At 38.1% G+C, this 21,571-nt stretch overlaps 1 protein-coding gene and 3 non-coding genes across 4 annotated transcripts; 1 reads left to right on the top strand and 3 right to left on the bottom strand.

Annotated features, from left to right (window-relative positions):
- Positions 1-221: 221 nt before the first annotated feature.
- On the bottom strand, positions 222-295 carry trnan-guu (transfer RNA asparagine (anticodon GUU)). The gene has a single exon. It is a non-coding gene; the product is annotated as a tRNA-Asn (tRNA).
- A 1,659-nt stretch (positions 296-1,954) lies between these two features.
- On the bottom strand, positions 1,955-2,028 carry trnan-guu (transfer RNA asparagine (anticodon GUU)). Its single transcript has one exon. It is a non-coding gene; the product is annotated as a tRNA-Asn (tRNA).
- Positions 2,029-2,964: 936 nt separating this feature from the next.
- On the bottom strand, positions 2,965-3,038 carry trnan-guu (transfer RNA asparagine (anticodon GUU)). The gene has a single exon. It is a non-coding gene; the product is annotated as a tRNA-Asn (tRNA).
- An 11,831-nt stretch (positions 3,039-14,869) lies between these two features.
- ankrd53 (ankyrin repeat domain 53) lies at positions 14,870-20,292 on the top strand. The gene is made up of 6 exons (XM_059355204.1): positions 14,870-14,923; positions 15,604-15,694; positions 17,058-17,257; positions 17,620-17,784; positions 17,868-17,988; positions 19,684-20,292. Exons 1-6 carry the CDS (start codon positions 14,880-14,882, stop codon positions 20,233-20,235), a joined length of 1,173 nt encoding a protein of 390 aa, XP_059211187.1. The 5' UTR covers positions 14,870-14,879; the 3' UTR covers positions 20,236-20,292.
- Positions 20,293-21,571: the final 1,279 nt, after the last annotated feature.

The following is a 21,571-nucleotide window of genomic DNA, read 5'->3' as shown; positions in this document are numbered from 1 at the left end:
AGGCAGGAGGTGCTCTAAAGCCCTGGTTTTAAAATGCATTGGAATTGGTACATTCCTATTAGGGGTATACGCAAATCTAAATAGGTTTTTCATTTTCTGACGTTCTACAAGAAAGCACCTATGGTTATTCTTATCATGTCACTGAGGAGATATGTGTTACAGTCACATTTTGACCTTTGCTCATACATGTATCACTATCACTACAAATGATTGGTTCAAAACGTCCCTGGGTGGGCTTGAACCACCAACCTTTCGGTTAACAGCCGAACGCGCTAACCGATTGCGCCACAGAGACCACACTGGGTGTTGTTTCAAACTTCAAGTCCCACCAACCTACATGTGGTAAGCCTTTTTCTTATGAATGCTGCAGTTCTGAAGCTCACTATGGACTCAATAATTTTCTTTTCGTCTACCAGAAGCCTCTTGTTATTATTTGTTAATGGAAATACATCATTGTGGATGGCCACAAGATATATATAAAAAATGCCCATTCTTCTTGACACGTGGGACTTAACTTTCACGAAATAGTTTGGTCAATTACGACACATTAGTGAAAAGTGATGTTATTATATTCTACAAAAGGGAAACGGAATGAGGGACAAAGGAATACGAGTAAAAGCATAACATTCCTAGACAAACTACAGTAAAGCTTTCAGACTCCTTTTGAAGATATTGCCACTCATGGTGGTTTAATTAAGTGTTCTTTTAATTATACAGCAAAGTTTTTGGATATCTGAAACTGAGAAACCAGTGATCTGACATTTTTTTGAAGTAATTTGTTTACCACCGTTTATTAAATGGTACCAAAATGGTCAATATGATTTGTAGTTACAGCTACTGTTACTATTTAACTATTTTCAGCTGAACTGTGCATTTCTGAAGTGACTATGCCACCATACAGCTGAAGGCCTATATTGCAGATGTAGCTTTTTTTACAGTACAGCAGTGCTCTAATTTTTTCATCACCTTTGCTCATGTAGTGCTTTTCGACCAGAGCTGGTTCCCAGCCGGTGCCCAATTGCACGGTTCTTTGGTTTTCCACCGCCAAAGAGCCAGCTCCTGGCCAGGAAAACTGGTTCAACAGTGGCACCAACTCTTTGCTGGTCTTGAACCGCAAACCGCTACTTCAGGGGTTGGGGGCGGGGTTACCTGACCAACGAGACTAACCATGCCATTGAGAGAGACCAACTAAAACATTTATCATTCATTTATTTGATTTGGTTCAATAATATTTGATTTCGATTCAATAATAAGTAGAATTACACAAATAATTAACCAGAGTACCTGTTGATCATTTTATGCCCATATGAACAGCCAGGGTATAATTCATAGCATTGTTGAGCAATAACACATTTGAAACTAAAGCATTAGCACAATAATACTGAAAATGGACTACAAAAGTTTAAAAAAAAAATAATTACAGTACTGTATTAACATTCAAGTAAAGTGCATGTAAACTTAAATTATATTTATTTTCTCTTGGCAATTGTGATATAACTCACATAACATTTTTGAGCAATAAAACAACTGAAAATAAAGCATTAGCACAAGAAGATTAGATTTCTCCCCTGAAAACAGCCTGGTTACTGATTGGATAGATCGCTAACCAGGATGTGACTCTTCACGACAACAACACAAGCCATTTGTAAAAGCCGGTGAAGCAGTGTTCCCAACTTAGCGACTTTGTTGCTAAATTCAGCCAGGATTTTTCAAGAAAGAGACTGGAGACAAATCCAGTGACTCCTTCATGCTCTTCTTAAGGAGCCGCTAACGAGCCGGAGGCCGGCTTGTGAAGAAGAGCCGCTGTTAGTGGCAGTTAGCTCTTCCACAGGGACAAAAAAAAGACACCCTGTATTCAAATTAGGAGCGCTTCGGCGAGTGAGACCCGCCTCATTCCGGGTATTGGCCTGTAGTGGAAACACCCTTCATGTTACCTTGATATTTAAGCACAAAACGTCCCTGGGTGGGCTTGAACCACCAACCTTTCGGTTAACAGCCGAACGCGCTAACCGATTGCGCCACAGAGACAGGTCTGACATAAGGGATAGGGGGCGTGGCCTGGATCCTCAAACCACACCCATATTTAGCTACTATTGACTTCTATGTTTGCCAATTTCTCAATTTGTTGCAAAATTCAGGTCAAATCTTGTTTACAAAAATATAACAATATAATCAGCAGTTATCTATGAAATGTACTGAGCACTTTCATGCTCCTCTGAAGACTTTCATACATCTTCAGAACAAAACTACAGCTTATCTCTTTATCAGTGAAGTTTTACTGGACACATTTGTGGTTTGCTTTTGACCTCAGGAACGAGTCTTGAGATTTCTATTAAACATAACATGAATATTCAGGGTCTCCAGAGGATGAACGTGACTTTTCCTTTAAAGGTTCAGGGTTGATCTGCCACAGTCATATTGCTTCTCAAAGCTTTACCCTTGACATAGTAGCTGCCTTGTTAATACTGGTAAAGTTGGTGTGGTGTCAAGCCTCAAACCACACCCAATTTTAGCTACTATTGACTTCTATGTTTGCCAATTTCTCAATTTGTTGCAAAATTCAAGTCATGTCTTGTTTACTTGTTTACAGAAATAGAACAATATAATCAGCAGTTTGCTGTGAAATGTATTGAGCACTTTCATGCTCCTCTGAAGATGAACCCTTTAAATGTTTTAATGATCTTCAGAACAAAACCTCAACATAACTCTTAATGAGTTACTGGACACATTTGTGGTTTACTTTTGACCTCAGCAACAAAAAGTGAGATGAAATATGAAAATATATCTATGAAATATGAGTATTCAGGATTTCCAGAGGATTATTTGTAATATTTAAGTGGACTTTTAGTTTAGAGGTGAAGGTCGGTGTGCAGCACTCATTTTACCCATAGGTTCTCAAAGCTTTGCCCCCAACAACGACAACTAGCCTGTTGATAAAGTTACCTGTTTTTTTAAAGCACAAAACGTCCCTGGGTGGGCTTGAACCACCAACCTTTCGGTTAACAGCCGAACGCGCTAACCGATTGCGCCACAGAGACCAGCCTATCTGGATACAAAGAGGGTGTGGCATCGACCTTCAACACCCAATGATTGGCATTTGAGATTAATTTGTTGTACTATGCATACCTGTTGAAGCAAAAGGTAATTTTCTTTCTAAACTTTGAATTTAATTACTCTGTTTACAATGACATGAAAAATGGTTGCCACAGTCATACTTCAACCTTTGCTCTTGATTTCTCAAACATTTCTCCCCATAACCTCAACTGGGTTTTTTATTTTAGGGCAATGTTGCCTTGATATTTAAGTACAAAACGTCCCTGGGTGGGCTTGAACCACCAACCTTTCGGTTAACAGCCCAACCCTTTTCATGTTTCGGTACCTAAACAGCGTGAACTTTAAACTGATCATTGATTTCAACCTGTTTTCATTTCACGTCTTTGATTAACAAGCGTGCTGACGATCGCACTATTTTTTTATTTTATTTACCTCCTCGTCTGGTCCTGTCTCCCACCCCGGCAGAGACGAACAGCCCGGCTTTAGGCCTGCTAGCCGCCAGCTGCTAACTCTCCAATGTCTCTACCAATGTCTTGGCCTTCGTCTGCCTCAAGATTGGACCTTTCTTACTCCGTTTGCTCTCACCATTCTTCTGTAGACCAGTCATTAACAGCTAGCAGCTAGCTGCTGCATCTCTGGTCCTCCGCTAATACTCCGCTCCTCAACTCAGGAATATTACATGCCACTTTACTCCAAACTGCCTCGGTGAAATTAAATCCCTTGGACTCCTGCGTCAACCTCGATATGTGCACAGAGCAGCCCGACTCAACTTTGTTTGTTGCAACCATGCCATGCCCACAATACTGTCTGACCGGTGCTGCGCAGCACAGCTACGACGTCATCACAACAAATCACACGTGCACTTGCAACCTTTTTTTTTTTTTTTCCTGCACCTGAGAGCGCTCCTCTGTGTTGACAGCATCATCTTGATTGAAAAATTGAGATTTTATTATTAAACAAATTAACATTTATTACCACATAAACAAACGCAAAAGTACCGAAAATTGGTACTGTGGAGTACCGATACCGATTCCCAGGTACTGGGTATACTGGGTACCGATTCCCAGGTACTGGGTATCAGTACCGTACCGGTTCAAATGTGAAAGGTACCAATCCCTGACTTTATGTAAAAACAGTCAAAAAACAACATCTGAATAATCAAATAATAAGAATAACAAAATATACTTGTGAAAGTTTATGATCATTATATTTTTGTAGAGAATTGGTGTGAAAAAGAGAGTGGGGATGGGCTAAAATCATATTTTTTTCTGTCTTTTAAGTAGTTTTTAATTGACGAATCTTCAAATTATGAGGACAAAGTGCAGGATACTTTTCATGATAATATGTATTATACAGATACTCTTCATTTATATTGTGTATGTAATGATGATGAAAAATGCACCGATTCCGTTTAATGTATTCTACAGATACTCCTCATTTATACTATGCAAGTAACGGTAACGAGTCATTTATAACGTTTACAGTACATCATATTGTTAGTTTACATTAACAACGTTATCTATTAATAGCAGGCCGTTTAACACACTGTTACACTCGCAATTAAAAAGAAAATACCTTGTTTGGCAGATGGAAATAAAGCGTGTTACATATGACTGTTTTAATATGAAGTTAAAACATTTAGTGATCGCTTCCGTTTACAGTACATCATATTGTTTGTTTACATAAACGGCGTTATCTAGCGCTATCTATAGCATGTCAGTGGATATCGTCGTTTAACTTAATGTAACACTCGCAATTAATAGGACAATACCTTGTGTGGCAAGTGGAAATATAGCGTGTATACTGTATGTATGACTGTTTGAGTATGACATTAAACACATTTTCTGATCACCATGTCAAGAGAACATCATGCACTTTGTTTACAAAAACGGCGTTATTTGGAGGCCGACCAACATCGCTGTTTAAGTTATTGTGACACTCGCAATCAAAACTAGAAAATTTCTAAAGAAATTTTGATTGTGTGCTTGCCTCTGGCCCTTGATTCTCGTTGCTTAAATCAGCAGTTAAACAGGGACTCTGTCCTGAGTTCACAGACACCTCATACAAGTATCTAGGACAAACGGATTAAAAGTTATGAAAGGGGGCGTGGCTAATCAAAAAGGGCGGGACTTTATGAAATATTGTTATGAAGAACTGGTGATTGATGAACCATCATCATGCATGACAAGTTTGAGGAAGATTGGACAATGTATGGTCAAGTTATAAGGTCTCATGTTTTATGAAGTCTGTTCACTTAGAGTAAACTGACAGTTATCAGTTAGAATGTCTGTGTTGGAGGAGGGGGGGGGGGCTTTGGTAGCTAAGCAACCACGTGGCCAGGTGGAGTCGACCAATAAGAGCAGAGTAATCAACTGAAAGTAACTGACAGTTCTGCCACACTGAGCAGCCAGAGGTGGACAAACTGAAAATTCTGGCCTCGAACAGAAAGCATTTTTGACAAAACCATAATACCTATCATTGATCCGACTTCACTTTGAGCGTCTTGAGTTCTTCCTGAACGTCTACATATGTTTTTTTTTAAGAAAGATGAAAAAATAGCTTTGTTAGAGCGATCTAAAAAAACTGTAAAAAAATTTTTTGGGAGAAATCTTCCTGCATTTTTAATATGGGAGCCAATGAGGCAGTTGATGCGTTTTGTTTGTGCATCTGTGCGTCCTGCGCCAAAACTATAACTCTGACAGCTTTACCAGAGGATTGTGAGTGAGAGGACAAATTTTCCTACGTTTCTATGTATAAATTATTTCTGTAGAGTGAAATTTGCGGCCTGGAGTGCAGTTTTCAAATTTATTTTTTGACAATTCGTTCTCTGCCTCTACACTCTGTTTGATGACATCACCACTCTAGACTCTCCATAGGGTTACATTGGGGGGATTTTTTGACGTGTTTTTGCAGAATAATTTGAAAACCGTTTGTCGAAACCCTTAGAAAAGTCATAGCACACTTGTCATGGCTGAGCCGGTCGGTTTGATACCTTTTTTGTGTATGTGCGGCAAAAACTCTGGGAGGAGTAGTCGACCGAAAAATGACACGGAAGAAACGGAAGAATAATAGTCCCGAGGAATAACAATTAGTGTGCTTTTGCAAGCAAGCACACAAAATGATATTGCCTTATGTTGCAGGTGGAAGTATAGTAACATATGAAACACATGTAAAAATGTATTGATCGCTTATGACATGGAATTGGTTGTTTACATGAACGGCATTATCTATTAATAGGATGCCGGCGGACATCGCCGTTTAACGTTATGTGACACTTGCTATCACAATATTTCCTTATGTGGCAGATAGAAAAATAGCTTGTAATGAATGACTGTTTGAGTATGAGTTACAAACATTTACTGTTAACAGTACATCATATCGTTTTACATAGACTTGTAACCTATTGCTAACATGCCTCCGAAAATTGCCGATAAACGTAATGTGCCTCGACATTAAAATGACAAAAGTAACTCTTGAGGCAGGTTATTGTGATGATTGTTTGAGAATACATAAAAAAAACATTTATCGATCACTTATGTTTATGAGTTTTCTCCGGCTGAATTCCCGAGAGTAAAATGCCCGGAGACCGCTAACTTTGAACGTCGCTGTCACATTGGAAACAAGTGCCGTGATTGGCCGTCATCAAATCTGACATTGGACAGAAGCGCCGTGATTGGCCGCCGTCCAATCTGACATTGGACAAAGACGTGCCGTGATTGGCTGTCGTCCAATCTTACATTGGACATGGAGTGCCCTGATTGGATGAATAGATTGGAGGTTGAACAGCCGAACTTGATCCAGGTAGCGCCACAGAGACTACAGAGACCACAGTGATGGATTCCAAGGGGGTGGAGTCTCAAAATTGAAGTCCCATCAACTTGGATTTCTGATTTTCCTCTAGAAATCTTGGAAATATACGTTTAGTTAATGCATGTTAATCAGTTTATTTTCTTGTTCAGAAAAGTGGAACCTGTCATATGCAGACGTGTAAAAGCTGAAAGAGCTTCATTTTATATTTAAACTAAGCACTTCACTGACTTTTAATTCAACTCATTTGGCTACAAGGACATAAAGCAAGTGATTTTTATTTATATATTAATTTGATCTGTGCTTATGGCATCTCAAGCCTTTACCCCTTTTAATTGCCACCCCCTACAATTAACATAAATAAAACAGGACAGGTCTGCTATCAGTTAGTTTGAGCTTTACTATCTAAAGCTATAATGTTTATTTTCTTGTCTTTCCTTTCCCTTCTACCCTCGAACAGCTAACCTTTAAGGCCTCATTCTATAATTTTCTCACTATTTCATTCCTTTTATCTCTCCCTCCCTCTGGTCATTTCTGTTGAACTTTGATGACTGAAGGATGTGGAAAAAACTTGGGGAAACGGTAAGGTGTGATGGCAGGATGTCTGTCGGGACCTCAGGGATGAAAATGCACGGCCTGACATCAGGAAAGGACAGGAGATGTAAAGAAGGAATTCCTTTCACACCTTCAATAATCGTTGACAGAATATAAATGTCCGGTGGCAGCAGTGGCTCAGCTGCAAAAATATCGGATTTCTGCTATATAGGAACCCACGTACATGATTTACAGATTAATCTGGTCAAAGAGGCATTCGACATGCTGCGTGCTCCATTTGCTACAGCTGCACGCATAAGCTCCTTCCTCATGTGGTTTGACACTTTGTTAATTCACATGTGGCACAAAAGTGTCTTTTAGATGGAGATCTCAAGGTGCTTCAACCTTTCTGTACTCGCAATTCATTTATCTCACTGTCGTTTGATCAGATCATACCGGTCAGTGGTAGAGCACTGCTTCTGCTTCTGCTTCTTCTCCTCCTCCTCTCCTTCTTTATCCTCTAACCCCCCCACTTATCCATCCATCCTCGCCCTGAACAGGCCCTGGTACAACACAGAGCCTGTGTGCAGCGATACCGAGGGAGGTCGCCGTGCGGTCACTGCGCAAAGCCTGGTCGCTTTGTGACTCGGAGCTGCAGAATGTGCCATGGTGCATTAGCGCGCTGCCGCCTGGCTGAGCATGAGGCACAGAGAGAGAGAGAGAGAGAGAGAGAGAGAGAGAGAGAGAGAGAGAGTGAGTGAGACAGAGAAAGAGAGAGAGAGCTAGAGAGAGAGAGAGAGAGAGAGAGAACAGAGGAGGAGGGAAAAGGGACAGAAGGAGGAGCTAAGGGATGGAGTAAAAGGAAAAAGGATCAGGAAGAAAAAGATAGAGGACGATCAGATGAGGATAGGAGAGGGAGCAAAGTGAGGGCATCAGCGCACTTACACAAGCAGAGTTCAGAAGCCCCACGGGCACAAGGTCCCAGTAAGGTGGCTCATCAAATATGAAGGCATATCAAGGTTGTGTGTTCTCTCTAGCATCTATTCCTCATCAAATCACTCACTGCTTCTGCCGTCCATCACTTTTGTCTCTTTTTCAAAATCATAAAAACATATACGCCAGTTTTCTGTCTCTAAAAAGGCAGCAGGAAATACAAAAGACTTTTTATGGTAAATATTTTTGATAGCGCTTCATCAGAGTTCACAGGATTTTCCAAGCACACAGAGCCCCAAGCTAATTCCTGACAAAAACCCAAACAGAGTGTCCAAGTAGCCAATGTTCCAGCAGAGAACCTTTTGAATGGCCCTTTGCATAATTCCATTTGCAAAAACTACTATCAATTTTAGGCAAAAAAAACAATTTTTTTTAAAAAAAGGAGGGATACGATTTTATGCATAGTAAAACAAAAAGATTAAGAATACACAAGGCTGCATGTATTTCCACTCAAATGAACTGAAATACGTTAAATAAAAACAGATGGGATGTGATTGGATGATGTAATGGACCAATGGGAGAGCCGGTTGTGAGGCTGCTGGGACATGATCTCACTTTCATCCTCGCCCTAAGCAGGTTTAGACAGCTCTGATCGGCCCATTGCTAATCTGCTGTGCACCAACTGGATGTGCTGTAGCTAATGCATGCATACGCACTCTCTCTCTCTCTCTCTCTCTCTCTCTCTCTCTCTCTCTCACACACACACACACACACACACACACACACACACAGTTTCATTGTATTTTTTTGATTGCAATGAGCATTTCAGTGTAGTAGAAATACATATAGACGGTACAGCTTTGAACTTAAGGTCAAAACACTCACATAAGCAGCTACTCTAATCTACATTTCTTGCAAACTGTTCTTCAATACAGACGTCATATGGCAGAAAGCTTTTAAGATTTTAAGCCGCATACACTTTATAGAGACTGAATTTGACAGTACATGGACAATCAAACACACACATACACTCAGCTGTCACAAGAAAGAGGTCATGTCGGGGGTCGTCGTCCAGGGACTTGTGCTGAAAGTCAAACATGAAAGAGCTCTACACCAAAGGCTCTGTACAACCTCTGTGACATGTGACCGAGGTCGAAGGAAGTTGCTAAGGCCGCAGAGGGGCCGTGCTCTTACTATTAACCTCAGTACACCCACATGCACACAAACACGTGCAGTTAACTTGTACTCACTCTTTCTGCGCACACACATGCATTTGTCATCAAAGTCGCAGTGTGGCCATGTTGTGATAAAGGCGAAGGCTCTGGGGGAGCTCGGAGCAGAAAGCCAGAGGTTCATGGCCCGTCCTTGACCCTCAACTGGACCTTGACCGCTCTGAGTGACAGAGAATAAAAGGAGGAGTCACAAATTAAAGAACTGAATGATCATATACAGAATGAGATATTGAGATTTAAGCCATAAGAAGTAGACATTTGTATTAAAAACAAAAAAAGAAAAAGAAAGGTAGTGGACAATGAGATTATTGACATATTGAGGAACTAAAAGCCTACGACTTAATTGATTTAATTGACGGATCTGTAAAATTGAGCACCACTTTTATTTAATCTTGTGTTTACCAGAACTGGCTAATACATTTCTTATAATTAAGTCACTCAGCATGAAAAAACAAGCAATTAAAAATTACATATCAAACAAAAAAATATTTTTGACCAACGTGTTAACGCAATTTAGAAACACACAACCTCACACTTCATCTCTATACCAAATTTCAGCCTCTCAGTGCAAAAACTGTGCTAAAGGATGGGGACATTTTTTCTTCACCAACAGATGCTGCTAAAAAAGGCAGAAATGTTTAATTTTAGCAACAGTGTGTCACTGAACATTTTGTTCTCTAGGATAACAGTTAATTATTAACACTCATACAGACACATACGAAAGTAACCCCTCGCGATCATCACTTATGACCAACTAGAAGTGTGTGGCAGTGTGAGTTACTTCCCTCTGTCTCTCATTTATTTTCATTTTGCTTTATTCTGAGCAATTCTGGGCATCTCTGCTACCCTTAGGCCATGAAGCTATAAAAATAGCGGCCACAGCTCCCAAAGAAAATATAAATAGCAATGCGAAAGGACAAGTGCACAAAGTTTCGTACTAAAATGAGAGTGAAACCGAGTCACCTATATGCGAGTCTGGTAACTGAATCTTTCTGTCTTGTCTAATTTGCTAAAAAGTTAGTACTGTAAACCTTCATTGTACTCAATCGTACACATGTGTCCCACTCAGTGCAGTCTAAGGTCAAGTGGTCAATAGCAGTGATCAGATAGGCCTGGAGCTCAATGAGCCTATCGACTCCTCCGCCCCAAAGAGACATGGAGAATATAATTGTTCCGATTCATATCAGGCTCACGCATAGCTGCAGGCCCAGGGTTCAGTGTATCAAACAGGGACACTGAGGCCTCCACAGCATTGGCAGGATTGATCTGCTTTACTCAGGCCAAGTGCGAGTTTCCAATCCTAATGCACTATCAATACAAACACACCAGGGATGTATGAGGAGAGAGCTGTGGACTCTATATTGAAGGGTGGAAGTATCCATTTCTCCTGTGCCTGCAGCCACTCATCTGCCCACATCTGTCACAAGCTATTACTTTAACCCAAACCAACAGGTGCTACTGAATATGCTGCTTTAGGAAGTGGGTTTTTATTTTTTGCTTAAATTCAAGAGATGGAAGAACAGCGAACAATTGCATGCTGAAGAAGACTGCATCTGTAATACATGAGTGTGTCTGTTGAATAAAAAACTCTTCTATCAGGTGGCTGTACCTGCATTTTCCTAGTTTATTCAGCACATTTTTTCTTTTCTGATTCTGAGCATCTGCTCAGAAGTCAAAAGCAAGGTGTTTTTAAAAAAAAGGTTTCACTCTAAAATTGAATTCAACTTACCATTTCAGTTTTTATTTACGTTTTAAAAAGAGATAGAAAAGGGAATAAACAGTATTGGAGGTGCTCCATCATGACTAATAACAGTACAGAACTAAGAAAACATGGATGACATAATTTCCTTCATATTGCACAATAACACAAAGTATTCAGAAGCCTTACTTAGTAAAAGTATTAATACCACACTGTGAAATTACTCCAAGTACAAAAGTATCACCATCAAAATGTACTTAAAGTATCAAAAGTAAAAGTACTTCCTTATGGAAAGGCCCCACTCAGATTGTTATACACATATACATACATAGACACACACACACACACATATATATATATATATATATATATATACCAAATATAATATTGTATTATTTTACTGTTGTAATGCTGCTTACAGGGCTAATTTAACTACTTAACACACTTTTATGTGTTGTTTTTTTAAATTCGTAATCACTTGAAATTGATTGCATTTTTTCTTGTTAAATCTTGACCTGTAGAGTAACTACTAACTAAAGCTGGCAGCTTAATGTAGTGGGGTAAAAAGTACAACATTCGCCCCTAAAATTTAGTGTAGAAGTATAAAGATGAATATGTGGGAATACTCAAATAAAGTACAAGTACCTTAAAATTGTACTCATGTACAGTAAATGGACCTAGTTAGATCTGCATGATACCATCCAAATACTAAATATTTTGAGGGTATTTCGGGAAAAATGGTGAGACAACAATTACTTTGGGCAGATGGAGGAGCAGAAAATTATAATTTTACACAAGGACACACTCCCACGTGTGCCCACAGGTGATTATTCAACTGAACACATACCTGTTCTCTTCACTACTTGTTGTCTTTGGCTAGCCAACTCCAACTTTACGGTGTTGTCCCGCTGCTTTCATGTTTGGTAATCCTCTCTGAAAGATGCTGTAGATCCAGAGTCTGTTTTTGACCAGGTGACGTCACCTCCACAGTGTGAAACAAGAGTAGCCGTTTTCTCCAACAAGCTAGTTAGCAGTTAGCCATTTTGTCCTTGAGACACACCCCGATAAATACGATTATTTTTACCAGAGATTTCGTTTAGAGCAATAATCGGCTGCTAGTGAGCACCGAATGTCAAGTTTTTCTTCAAAAGATACATTTATAAAGGTTTACTGTCGAAGTTAATCCACAGATATCGTAGCTAACACGGTGACGCAGTTACAATCATCAACACTAAACTAACGGCTGCACTAAGAGCCAATGACGAAATCAGGATTTGATAACTAGCCAATCATATTGCAGCTGGGGGCAACAGCCAATCAGCTGTGGACATGCGTATAGTCGTTTTCCCACATTACAAATACTTGACGTTGACATTAACTTTAACAGTAGAATAATGATAAATACCAGCAGCAAATTATGCTGTTTTATGTCATGCAAATATCCTAAATTGTATTAATTTCTAAATAATTAAGTATTAATAGAAACACACTTTTTTCTGTCACCAGCAGTTGGGGTTTCTGTCGCCTCTGGGATTATATTTGAGATAAGACTTTAGTTATTAGTTGTCACAGCAGGTTAAACTACAGATGGGGGACTTACAAAGAACGTTCAAGCAAATTTGCATATAAAAAGATACATTATGTACATACATATATTTGCACCGATTTGCACACATTATATACACGTTACATGTTATTATTAATATTGTAAATAGGGGTTTTACTGAGCCTATTTTTGTAATGCACAGATATTAGATATTAGGGAGAAAAAAAACACACAAAAAAAAAAAAAAAAAAATATATATATATATATATATATACACACACACAAAGACAACAGATACCATTAAAAGAAAGGATTAAAAATCAAATTATTCATTAATTATTATGAGCCATCTATCTATCTATCTATCTATCTATCTATCTATCTATCTATCTATCTATCTATCTATCTATCTCGCAAGTCAAATTTTCATGCTGAAGAACTTATTTTGAATAAACTAGTAAGCACATCCCTGGGAAACACGAAATATAAAGTGCTGCTTTAGCATTATTGTTTGTGGGGGAAAAAATTCAGATCTGCCGATTTAATCAACTAATCTATAGCTAAGTAATTAAGGCAAGGCAGCTATATTTAACACATAGAGCACCTTTTTTATCACAAAGAAACTCAATTTGCTTTATATTTCTAAATAAAATACATAACAGCAAAAAAGCAAGGATACACAACACATGGTACAATAATAAAGATGATATAAAACACATTTCAAACAGATAGATAGACTTATTTCACACATTTACAGTTTTTTATTTACATTTGCATAACAGTGCATTTCTCAAAACAATTAGTACAAACTGCAAACCTAGTTGCTAACCTGCAAAAGTGTGTGACTTGCTCAAAATGGATAGCTCATTCCTTAAAAGCAAGTATTCATGTCAATGAATAGTGTCAGTGTGATCAAGATGAAAAGTCCTGACACCATGTTTATGAACAAGATAGTCAAAAGGCTTTGTCATGTTTTCATTATGACAGTTTCCTCTGGAAATGTTTTCCAGTGCAAAAAAGTCAGATCTTGGTGACGCTACCTGAAAATGCTCAAGACAGCACTATATACTATTTGCAGAGCCATTTGAAAACTACTGTAAAGTTATACATTACTGTATTTAGTGAGGTAAAGACACTGAATATGCATGTTTCACATTTTTACTGCATGTGCTCTTTGCAATTCTAATTGCATAAACTCCCTTAGAGCTGTGCACAACTGTGAACAATATTGCAGTTATGGAATTGAACATACAACATACATAGTACTGTAAATCATTCATGCACATCCAGGCGTTCCTCTCTGTCTGGCCACATAGTTTCATCTACATCACAGCCAATATCATCTCTGGCAATGCAGCGAGGAAAGTATTGTAGTCCACCCTCTGCAGGACTCTGCTGTGATGTCATCACATGTCCTTCCTCCCTGCACCCTCACCCCTCTTCCACGAAGCAGACCTTGCATTTCTGTGTCACAGGATTGTAGAAATGGTCCTGCTTGTTGTTGTAAAGTGTTTATGGGATTCAGCTCTGAGTGATTGTAGAGAATTGGCTTATCATTGGTTGCAACTAATGCGTCACACAGCCCTTCTCATCAGTGAAAGCTGAGATTTACCTGAGAGAAATTATCCAATTTAGGAGACATTTTCAGGGGGAAGAAAAGGATTTACATTTTTTAATAAAATTTGCTTGACAGATTTTGACAACTAGTTTTATATACATTTTTGTTTGTAATGACTCAAGAAATGAAATGAGGACTATTAGTTTTATATGGAATGAGTATCCAGCATTCACAAGTATAGTTAATTTTGACTGACATGACATTAATAAAGTTATAAAACAGCAGAGAGTTGTATGAAAGCGATTGATGACTAGAATAATAAACTGCTACTATGATGTGCACAAACTAGATGTTGTGGAGGTTGAACTAACTGTTGTGCAAATGTTAATATTGATGTGAGAAATACATCAAAGCGACTGAGAAAAACTGTAATACAACACACAACAGTCGTTTCATTACTGGACGAGGTGCCGTAAATCAGGGTTCGTCTCCTGGTTACCACTCTTCACTGCAACCATGGAACCTGTCAACAAATCCTGGAAACGGAGGTGTAAAAACCGGTAAAAACATTAAGAATATTTAAGTTTACCGGGTATTTTCCTGCTATTAAATCAAAACTGTTACAAAAGTCAAACCAGATGCTTTCTGTGGTTTAGTTTCAACTATTCACTCGAAGAAAATCATCTACAAAAGTTCTTCCGTTGTGACTAACGTTGCAAAATAGCGTTATAACGTTATATTTTATTAATTGTAAAAAATTTGAAAAAGCAATGTTTCAGCGGTCATTTTTCAATTTGGGGCGTGTCATTTTACATTTTTTTTTTGTGTGCCATGTAGTATTAATAGCATTTTTAAGCTGCTATTACCGTTGCTTGCCTTTTCCTGCTTGTATTTTTGCCCTATAGCATGTTATATAGATGTATTTATTTTATAATAGGCCTATTTTTATAGTGTCTTTTGCTCCGTTTTTATGCTTTTACACACACACACACACACACACACACACACACAAACACACTCATATTTAGATACATCAGTAGTCACTTTGGAAGTGATTAATAATACAGTATTGAGAAGATATACCGTTTATCTGTCAATAATAAATCACATTGTCACAATCATTTCATGGAAAGAGGTAAATAATGTTAATTCCAACTTCATGAGCAACACTAATGACATTAAAGATATTTCTGATTTCTGATTTAAAACCGTGTACTTTCTGTATGATTTCATTTTGCAGGACACTCACCCACAAAGCTCCCCCAGGTGGACACGTGTTTACAGATGTTGTTGTTGTTTCAGAGAAGTTGCGTGTCGGTATAAACAGACAGGTAGGCTGACTAACATTACAGTATGGGGACAGATGGCTGTGGCCCACTCCAACCATTTACTGATGAACAAATACCACATACAATATACAAATAAAGGTGAAATGTCAGAATAGAAAATATTGTGTTTAAAAGTCTCACTTAGAAGAAGAAGCAGGCAAAGGTCTCAAGGACTCAAGTCCCAGTTCAAGACTGTCCCAAGTCCTGAACTTTGAGCTTCGAGTCCTAAACAAGTCATAATGCTTGCTTCACCAAATGCAATGCCATTTTAGCAACACAGTAATAATGCAGCTGTACTAAAATCATGAATGCTTTTAATATTTCAATTTTTTTTTGTTAAAAACAAGTGCAACTGAACTTATAATTAAAAATATAAAAATAAAAATAAACTAATTTAAAGGAAAAGCAGAAAATCATGAGGTGTTTTACATTACATTACATATAATTTTTTTTTTTTTAAATATTTACAATATTTTTTTTGCTTTGAATCAACTAAACATTTCAGCTGTACTTGTAAAAAAATAATGTAATAATAAAATAAATTGACTGAACTCAAACAGAAGTTTAATTAATGTCCTTAATTTTCACATGTGCACCTTTCACAGGTGTGAGTAATAAATTACAGCTCCACTTTATTAATTATCCCAATAAGCCACACTGTTGAGTAAGCATACATACTGTTACTGCATTCCTAACTTGTGTCCAGTGGCAGTTTTACACAGGGGCCTACAGGGGCCACTGCCCCTGTGAAGAAGCCCTTGGCCCCTGCTGTGGTCCCTGTGTCAAATTAATATTAAATTGATCAATTTATAACGATGAACGACGGAACAATTCTTACCTATTTTTTGTTCAAACAATATCTCATTGTACACAAAAGGAACCCAGAATGTGTCTATTGTATAATAGTTTAATTGTGCAATAAAAGCTTGTATGTATATATATATATACATATATATATATATATATATATATATATATATATATATATACACATACAAGCTTTTATTGCACAATTAAACTATTAGTATATATATATATATATATATATATATATATATATATACATGTATATATATATATATATATATATATATATATATATATAAAAGATAATTCTCACTATACTGCACTTTCAAAATAAAAAAAAGTAATTGTGCACAAAAATGAGAAATGTCATTGTTGTGCGAAAAGAATTATTGTGGGTAAGTGTCATTGTTTCAATCAGTGTATGTGTATCTTCCAAAATACTTCAATGAGATTTTTAAATGAGCTAAAATAAAAGTTTTGAATGCTTAAATATAATCTTTGCTTGGCCCCCACAGTAAAACTGGTCTAGAACCGCCACTGCTTGTGTCTCATCCTGCAGTGTCTGCCAGCGCTCCACATGGCCTGCCTTTACGGCCAGCTGGCCACCGTGCAGCTCCTGGTGGAGTCCGGTCAGGAGTGGATCAACAGCAGCGACCTCCAGGGCCGCCGGCCGGTCCACATGGTCCTGTCCTCCCGGAGCTCGCCCAGCACCTCCTCGTGCCTCAGATACCTGCTGGAAAACGGGGCCGACATCAACGTGTAGGGGGCCTCGTTTCATGAATAATTGCTTTGTGCAGGTTTTCAGTGTAGTGTGGTTTTATTCTCAGTTTTATTCTCTATTACGGCTTCATTTATGGATTCTGTCAGCTGGATCCAGTGGCTCTCACCAATCACCAAGTGTTTTAAGCTTAGAATAAAAACCACCCTAGTGTGCAAAAGTAAAATTATGATTACAATGAGATGATGGCGGATGTTTATAGCTGCTGCTGTGGGATAATGACGGTAATGATGATGATTATGATGACAAAAGTAATGGTGGTGGTGATGACAATGATGATGACACTGAAGATAATGATGATGAAGCTAAGAAGACGGGATATTTTTTTGTTTGTTATCACCAGTACCACAGATTCAGGGACTACCCCGCTGCACCTGGCCGCCTCTGAAGGCCTCCTGGACTGCACGGAGATCCTGGTGCAGGCTGGAGCAGACGTGTCGGCCAGGGACAGCATGGGACACACTCCTCTGGATTTGGCCCGCGTCTGGTGCCGCAGGAAGGTGGCAAGGTAGCAAGCTGAAAGGACAATTCATACCAGAATTAATAATACTGACTGGATTTTTAACAGACGTCTTGTTTTTTTTTGTATAGGTATCTGAAAAACTGCATGTGGCAGTTAGACAAGAAGAAAGAAATGCAGGAGAGGAGGCTGGTTCAAACTCTGTACAGTGATTTAGTGGACATGGTCAAAGTGAATAATCACAATAGAAAGGTAAATTTGTATGTTTTGGAAATCCTGTTATCTAACAATGAGGGTTAATGCATAAATAACCCCAAAACCAGTGGTGGAAGAAGTATTCAGATCCCTTACTTCAGTAAAAGTATTTATCCTTCACTGTGAAATTACTCCACCACAAGTAAAAGTCCTGCATTCAAAACTTACTGAAGTAAAAGTACCAAAGAATCAGCATCAACATTTACTGAAAGTATCAAAAGTAAAAGTACTTGTTGCATAGAATGTTATATATTCACAACATATTATTGGATTATTCTTTTTTTTATGCATTTGTTTAAGGAGCATGTTAATTTAGTAAAGACAGGGCGTATTTTATCGACTTAATAAAAATGAAAAAGTCTAATCATTTTAAATGTATTCATGTTAAATCTCAACCTCAAAAGTAACTAAAGCTGTCAGCTCAAAGGTACACTATTTACCTGTAAATGTAATGGAGCAGTGAAGTATAAAGCTGCATAAAATGAAACCACAAAATTGTACTTAAGTACAGTACTTGAGTAAATGTACTTAGTTACATTCCACCACTTCCCAAAACTGTAAAAGAATCTGCGCAAAATACACAAATCAGAACCATTTTTTGTAATCTGTCAAAGAAAACACACACATAAGTATGAAATGTATTCTGTCAGAAATTGGCTTTTTAATGTGTTTTCAAAAATAATTTTGGCTGTTTTAATGCATATGGCATATATTTTGGTAAGGGTGAGGTTTTTTTTTATCTCGGAAGTTCTGCTTCTATAATAGGTCTGTAGTTAACTGGGCATCGAAAATACATTTACCCTATGGCGCTAATATGTGCAGTTTTACTGGTTTCCACTCAGGTTATAGTTTCTGTATTATAGAGCACTGAAGAGTTGTTGCAATGCATCAAAATCATAATTATTGCCAATGACTGGCATGTATTAGACTATGAAAAAAAAAGTCCCCCTACCATTTATTGAACTGAAAATAATTCACTTTTTGTCCATTTTCCATTTAAGAGAGCAGTGGCTCTATGCAAAAAAATGAAAGGGTTAATTTTGATATCTACCAATTGGTTAAAATGTAACTTTTGTACCTGGGCCATTAAATATGTACCCTGTGGTGGCTTACACTACTTTACTTGCCCGTCGCCAAATACTGTTAAAGTGGAAGAGCTCCAAACCCCCATCCCATGCCAGGTGTATCAGGGACATTATGTTTCGCCTTAAGCTGGAAAAGATTAAATTCACCCTCAGAGGTAATAAAGACAAGTTTAATAAGGTCTGGATGCCTTTTTTGACTTATTTCGATAATCTGACTGATGTGACAAACTGGGATTAGTAGAGGATATCGTTGCATATGTAGGTGAAAACTGGTAACTTAAACCATTGCTGTCCCCCCCATTATTTTATTTTATTTATTTTAGCAGTGCATTCAGCTGTTACTTTTTTGTTCTTCTGTCTTCCTTATTGCACTATTTTCTCTGTTGTAATTTCTTCTCCCTTAGAGGATTTGGGACAATGGGGGGAATGGGGGAGTTATTGTGTACACTTACGGAATCTGCAATTTGTTTTTGTTTAATTACAAATGCCAATAAAAACATTCAAAAAAAAAAAAAAGTAACTTTTGTGCAGGTCAGTTTAAAGACATTTGCAGCATAATTCCAGCATAAATAGAAACTTATCAGACTTTCCTGGTGTTTATTTTCAGACACTTATCGATGAGAAGGTGGCAGAGTGGGCCAACACTAAAGGTTTTCCTCCCCTGAAGGATTTTTCTCCCAAAGAGTTGGTGAGCCAGTACCACACCGGTTGCCTCTCATCAGATCAGAACAGCTCTAATCCAAAACACGCCGAGCGCCTGCTGAAGAGCCCGCAGGGAGTTCTTCTGGAGGACAAGCAACCTCCAGCCTCCTCCTCCAGACCCTGGACCATCTTCATGGGCCTCCAGCCAGAGAAACCCCTCAGAGAGCCGGACCTGCGGGACAACGTCTCTGTGTGGAGGGACGGCGGGCGTGGCCGGCCTCAGTACACCACCAGGTGGGACGCCACGCCTCGGCCCGCCCCTCACCTGCCTCTGGACGTCCTGGAGAGGGCGTTGTTCCCCAGAGCTTTCCCTTCCAGGATCGCCTCCCCACGCTACTTTGAGCCACAGGACATCGTGGAGGTCCAGCACAGAGGACACCCCCAGGGGCGGAGCACCTCCCCCTGGACGGAGGTGGCCATGCACCTGGCTGAGGTGCTGGAGCCCGGACACTACTGATCATCTCCACGGAGACCTGAAATCAGCCGATGCATTAAAACTCACCTGGTGTTGAAATATCTCATGTTTTTACACACAAACTTGGTGGGAGGTTATGGTTATTATAGTAATTAAAACTGAAACTATTTTCTTTTAATCCCATTAGAGATTTTTGTTGTTTTTCTTTTCTATATCATTGCATTCATTATTTTATTTATGGCTAAAAACCTGTTTTGTGAGTTCACAGTGACCTTTGACAAACAATTTTTTTTCGGTTGATCCTTAAGACGTTTGTGACAAATTTGAAGTGAAGTCTGTAGTTAATGAAACAGGAGCTGATTTGGCTTTCTTATGAGTATTTAGGACGTCAGCATGTTGTAATAAACTACAGTGTTCATGTTCATGGTCAAAAAAAAGAAAAGAAACTAAAGTAAGAAGTCAAAAATATTTGTTGTTTGTAAATTAAAATTATATCCATTAAGAAAAACTAACGATATGTAACAATACTGTAATGTTAGAACAGTGCATGGATTAAAAATAAAAAAAAGAATAAAAATAAAATTAAAATTAAGACAATCTCAAATCAGTATTTTCCTTTTTAGCTATACCACTGCCGAAAAAAGGAGACGTCACACTGAACAACAGAGATTGAATTGACCCTAAAGTAGCAGAAAGATTAAACATTATGGCAATTCATAAACAGATCTTCAACCATGCATGTATGTACAACTAAATGTGCTGACATGCTTCTGAGACATTATACTGGTCCCAACAAAAACACACTAAAACTAAACATATAAAAACTAAAACTAAATATTTCTGAGAAACTAAAATAAGATAAACAAACGTAAGAAGTAACCGACACCTAACTAAATTAATTTTTAAAAAGTCAAAAATATATTTAAAAATTCTAAACTATAGAAAAAAACCCTGATGGAACGTGGAAAGAATTATTAGATTTAACATTTCTTCAGTTTTTATATCGAATAACTTGGGAATTAACATGCAGATATTGTAATTAGGATTATATTTTAGGAATGTATGTATTTAATATTGTATGTCCTCTCACACCAAGAGTATTAACACACCTGACAGCAGTCTAGTAAAATATCATGCCACCCCACGACTTCAGCTCAAAGTGACAAAATTAAATTAATAAATATATGTGTCCTGGTACAACTAAAGGTATATTTGTTTGGACAAATATAATGATGACGTCAAAAATAGCTCATAAGAGTTTAATTTAAGCTGATATCTAGCCATTTTCCATGGTTTTCTTGATAATAACCAAAATCATTATCAAGAAAGCCATGGAAAATGTCTAGATATCAGCTCTTAAATGAAACTCTTATCAGCT

The sequence above is a fragment of the Centropristis striata genome, chromosome 17, assembly GCF_030273125.1.
Source record: "Centropristis striata isolate RG_2023a ecotype Rhode Island chromosome 17, C.striata_1.0, whole genome shotgun sequence".
NCBI lineage: Eukaryota > Metazoa > Chordata > Actinopteri > Perciformes > Serranidae > Centropristis > Centropristis striata.
The sequence above is the reverse complement of the archived record's forward strand: the minus strand, read 5'-3'. Positions and strand labels throughout refer to the sequence as shown.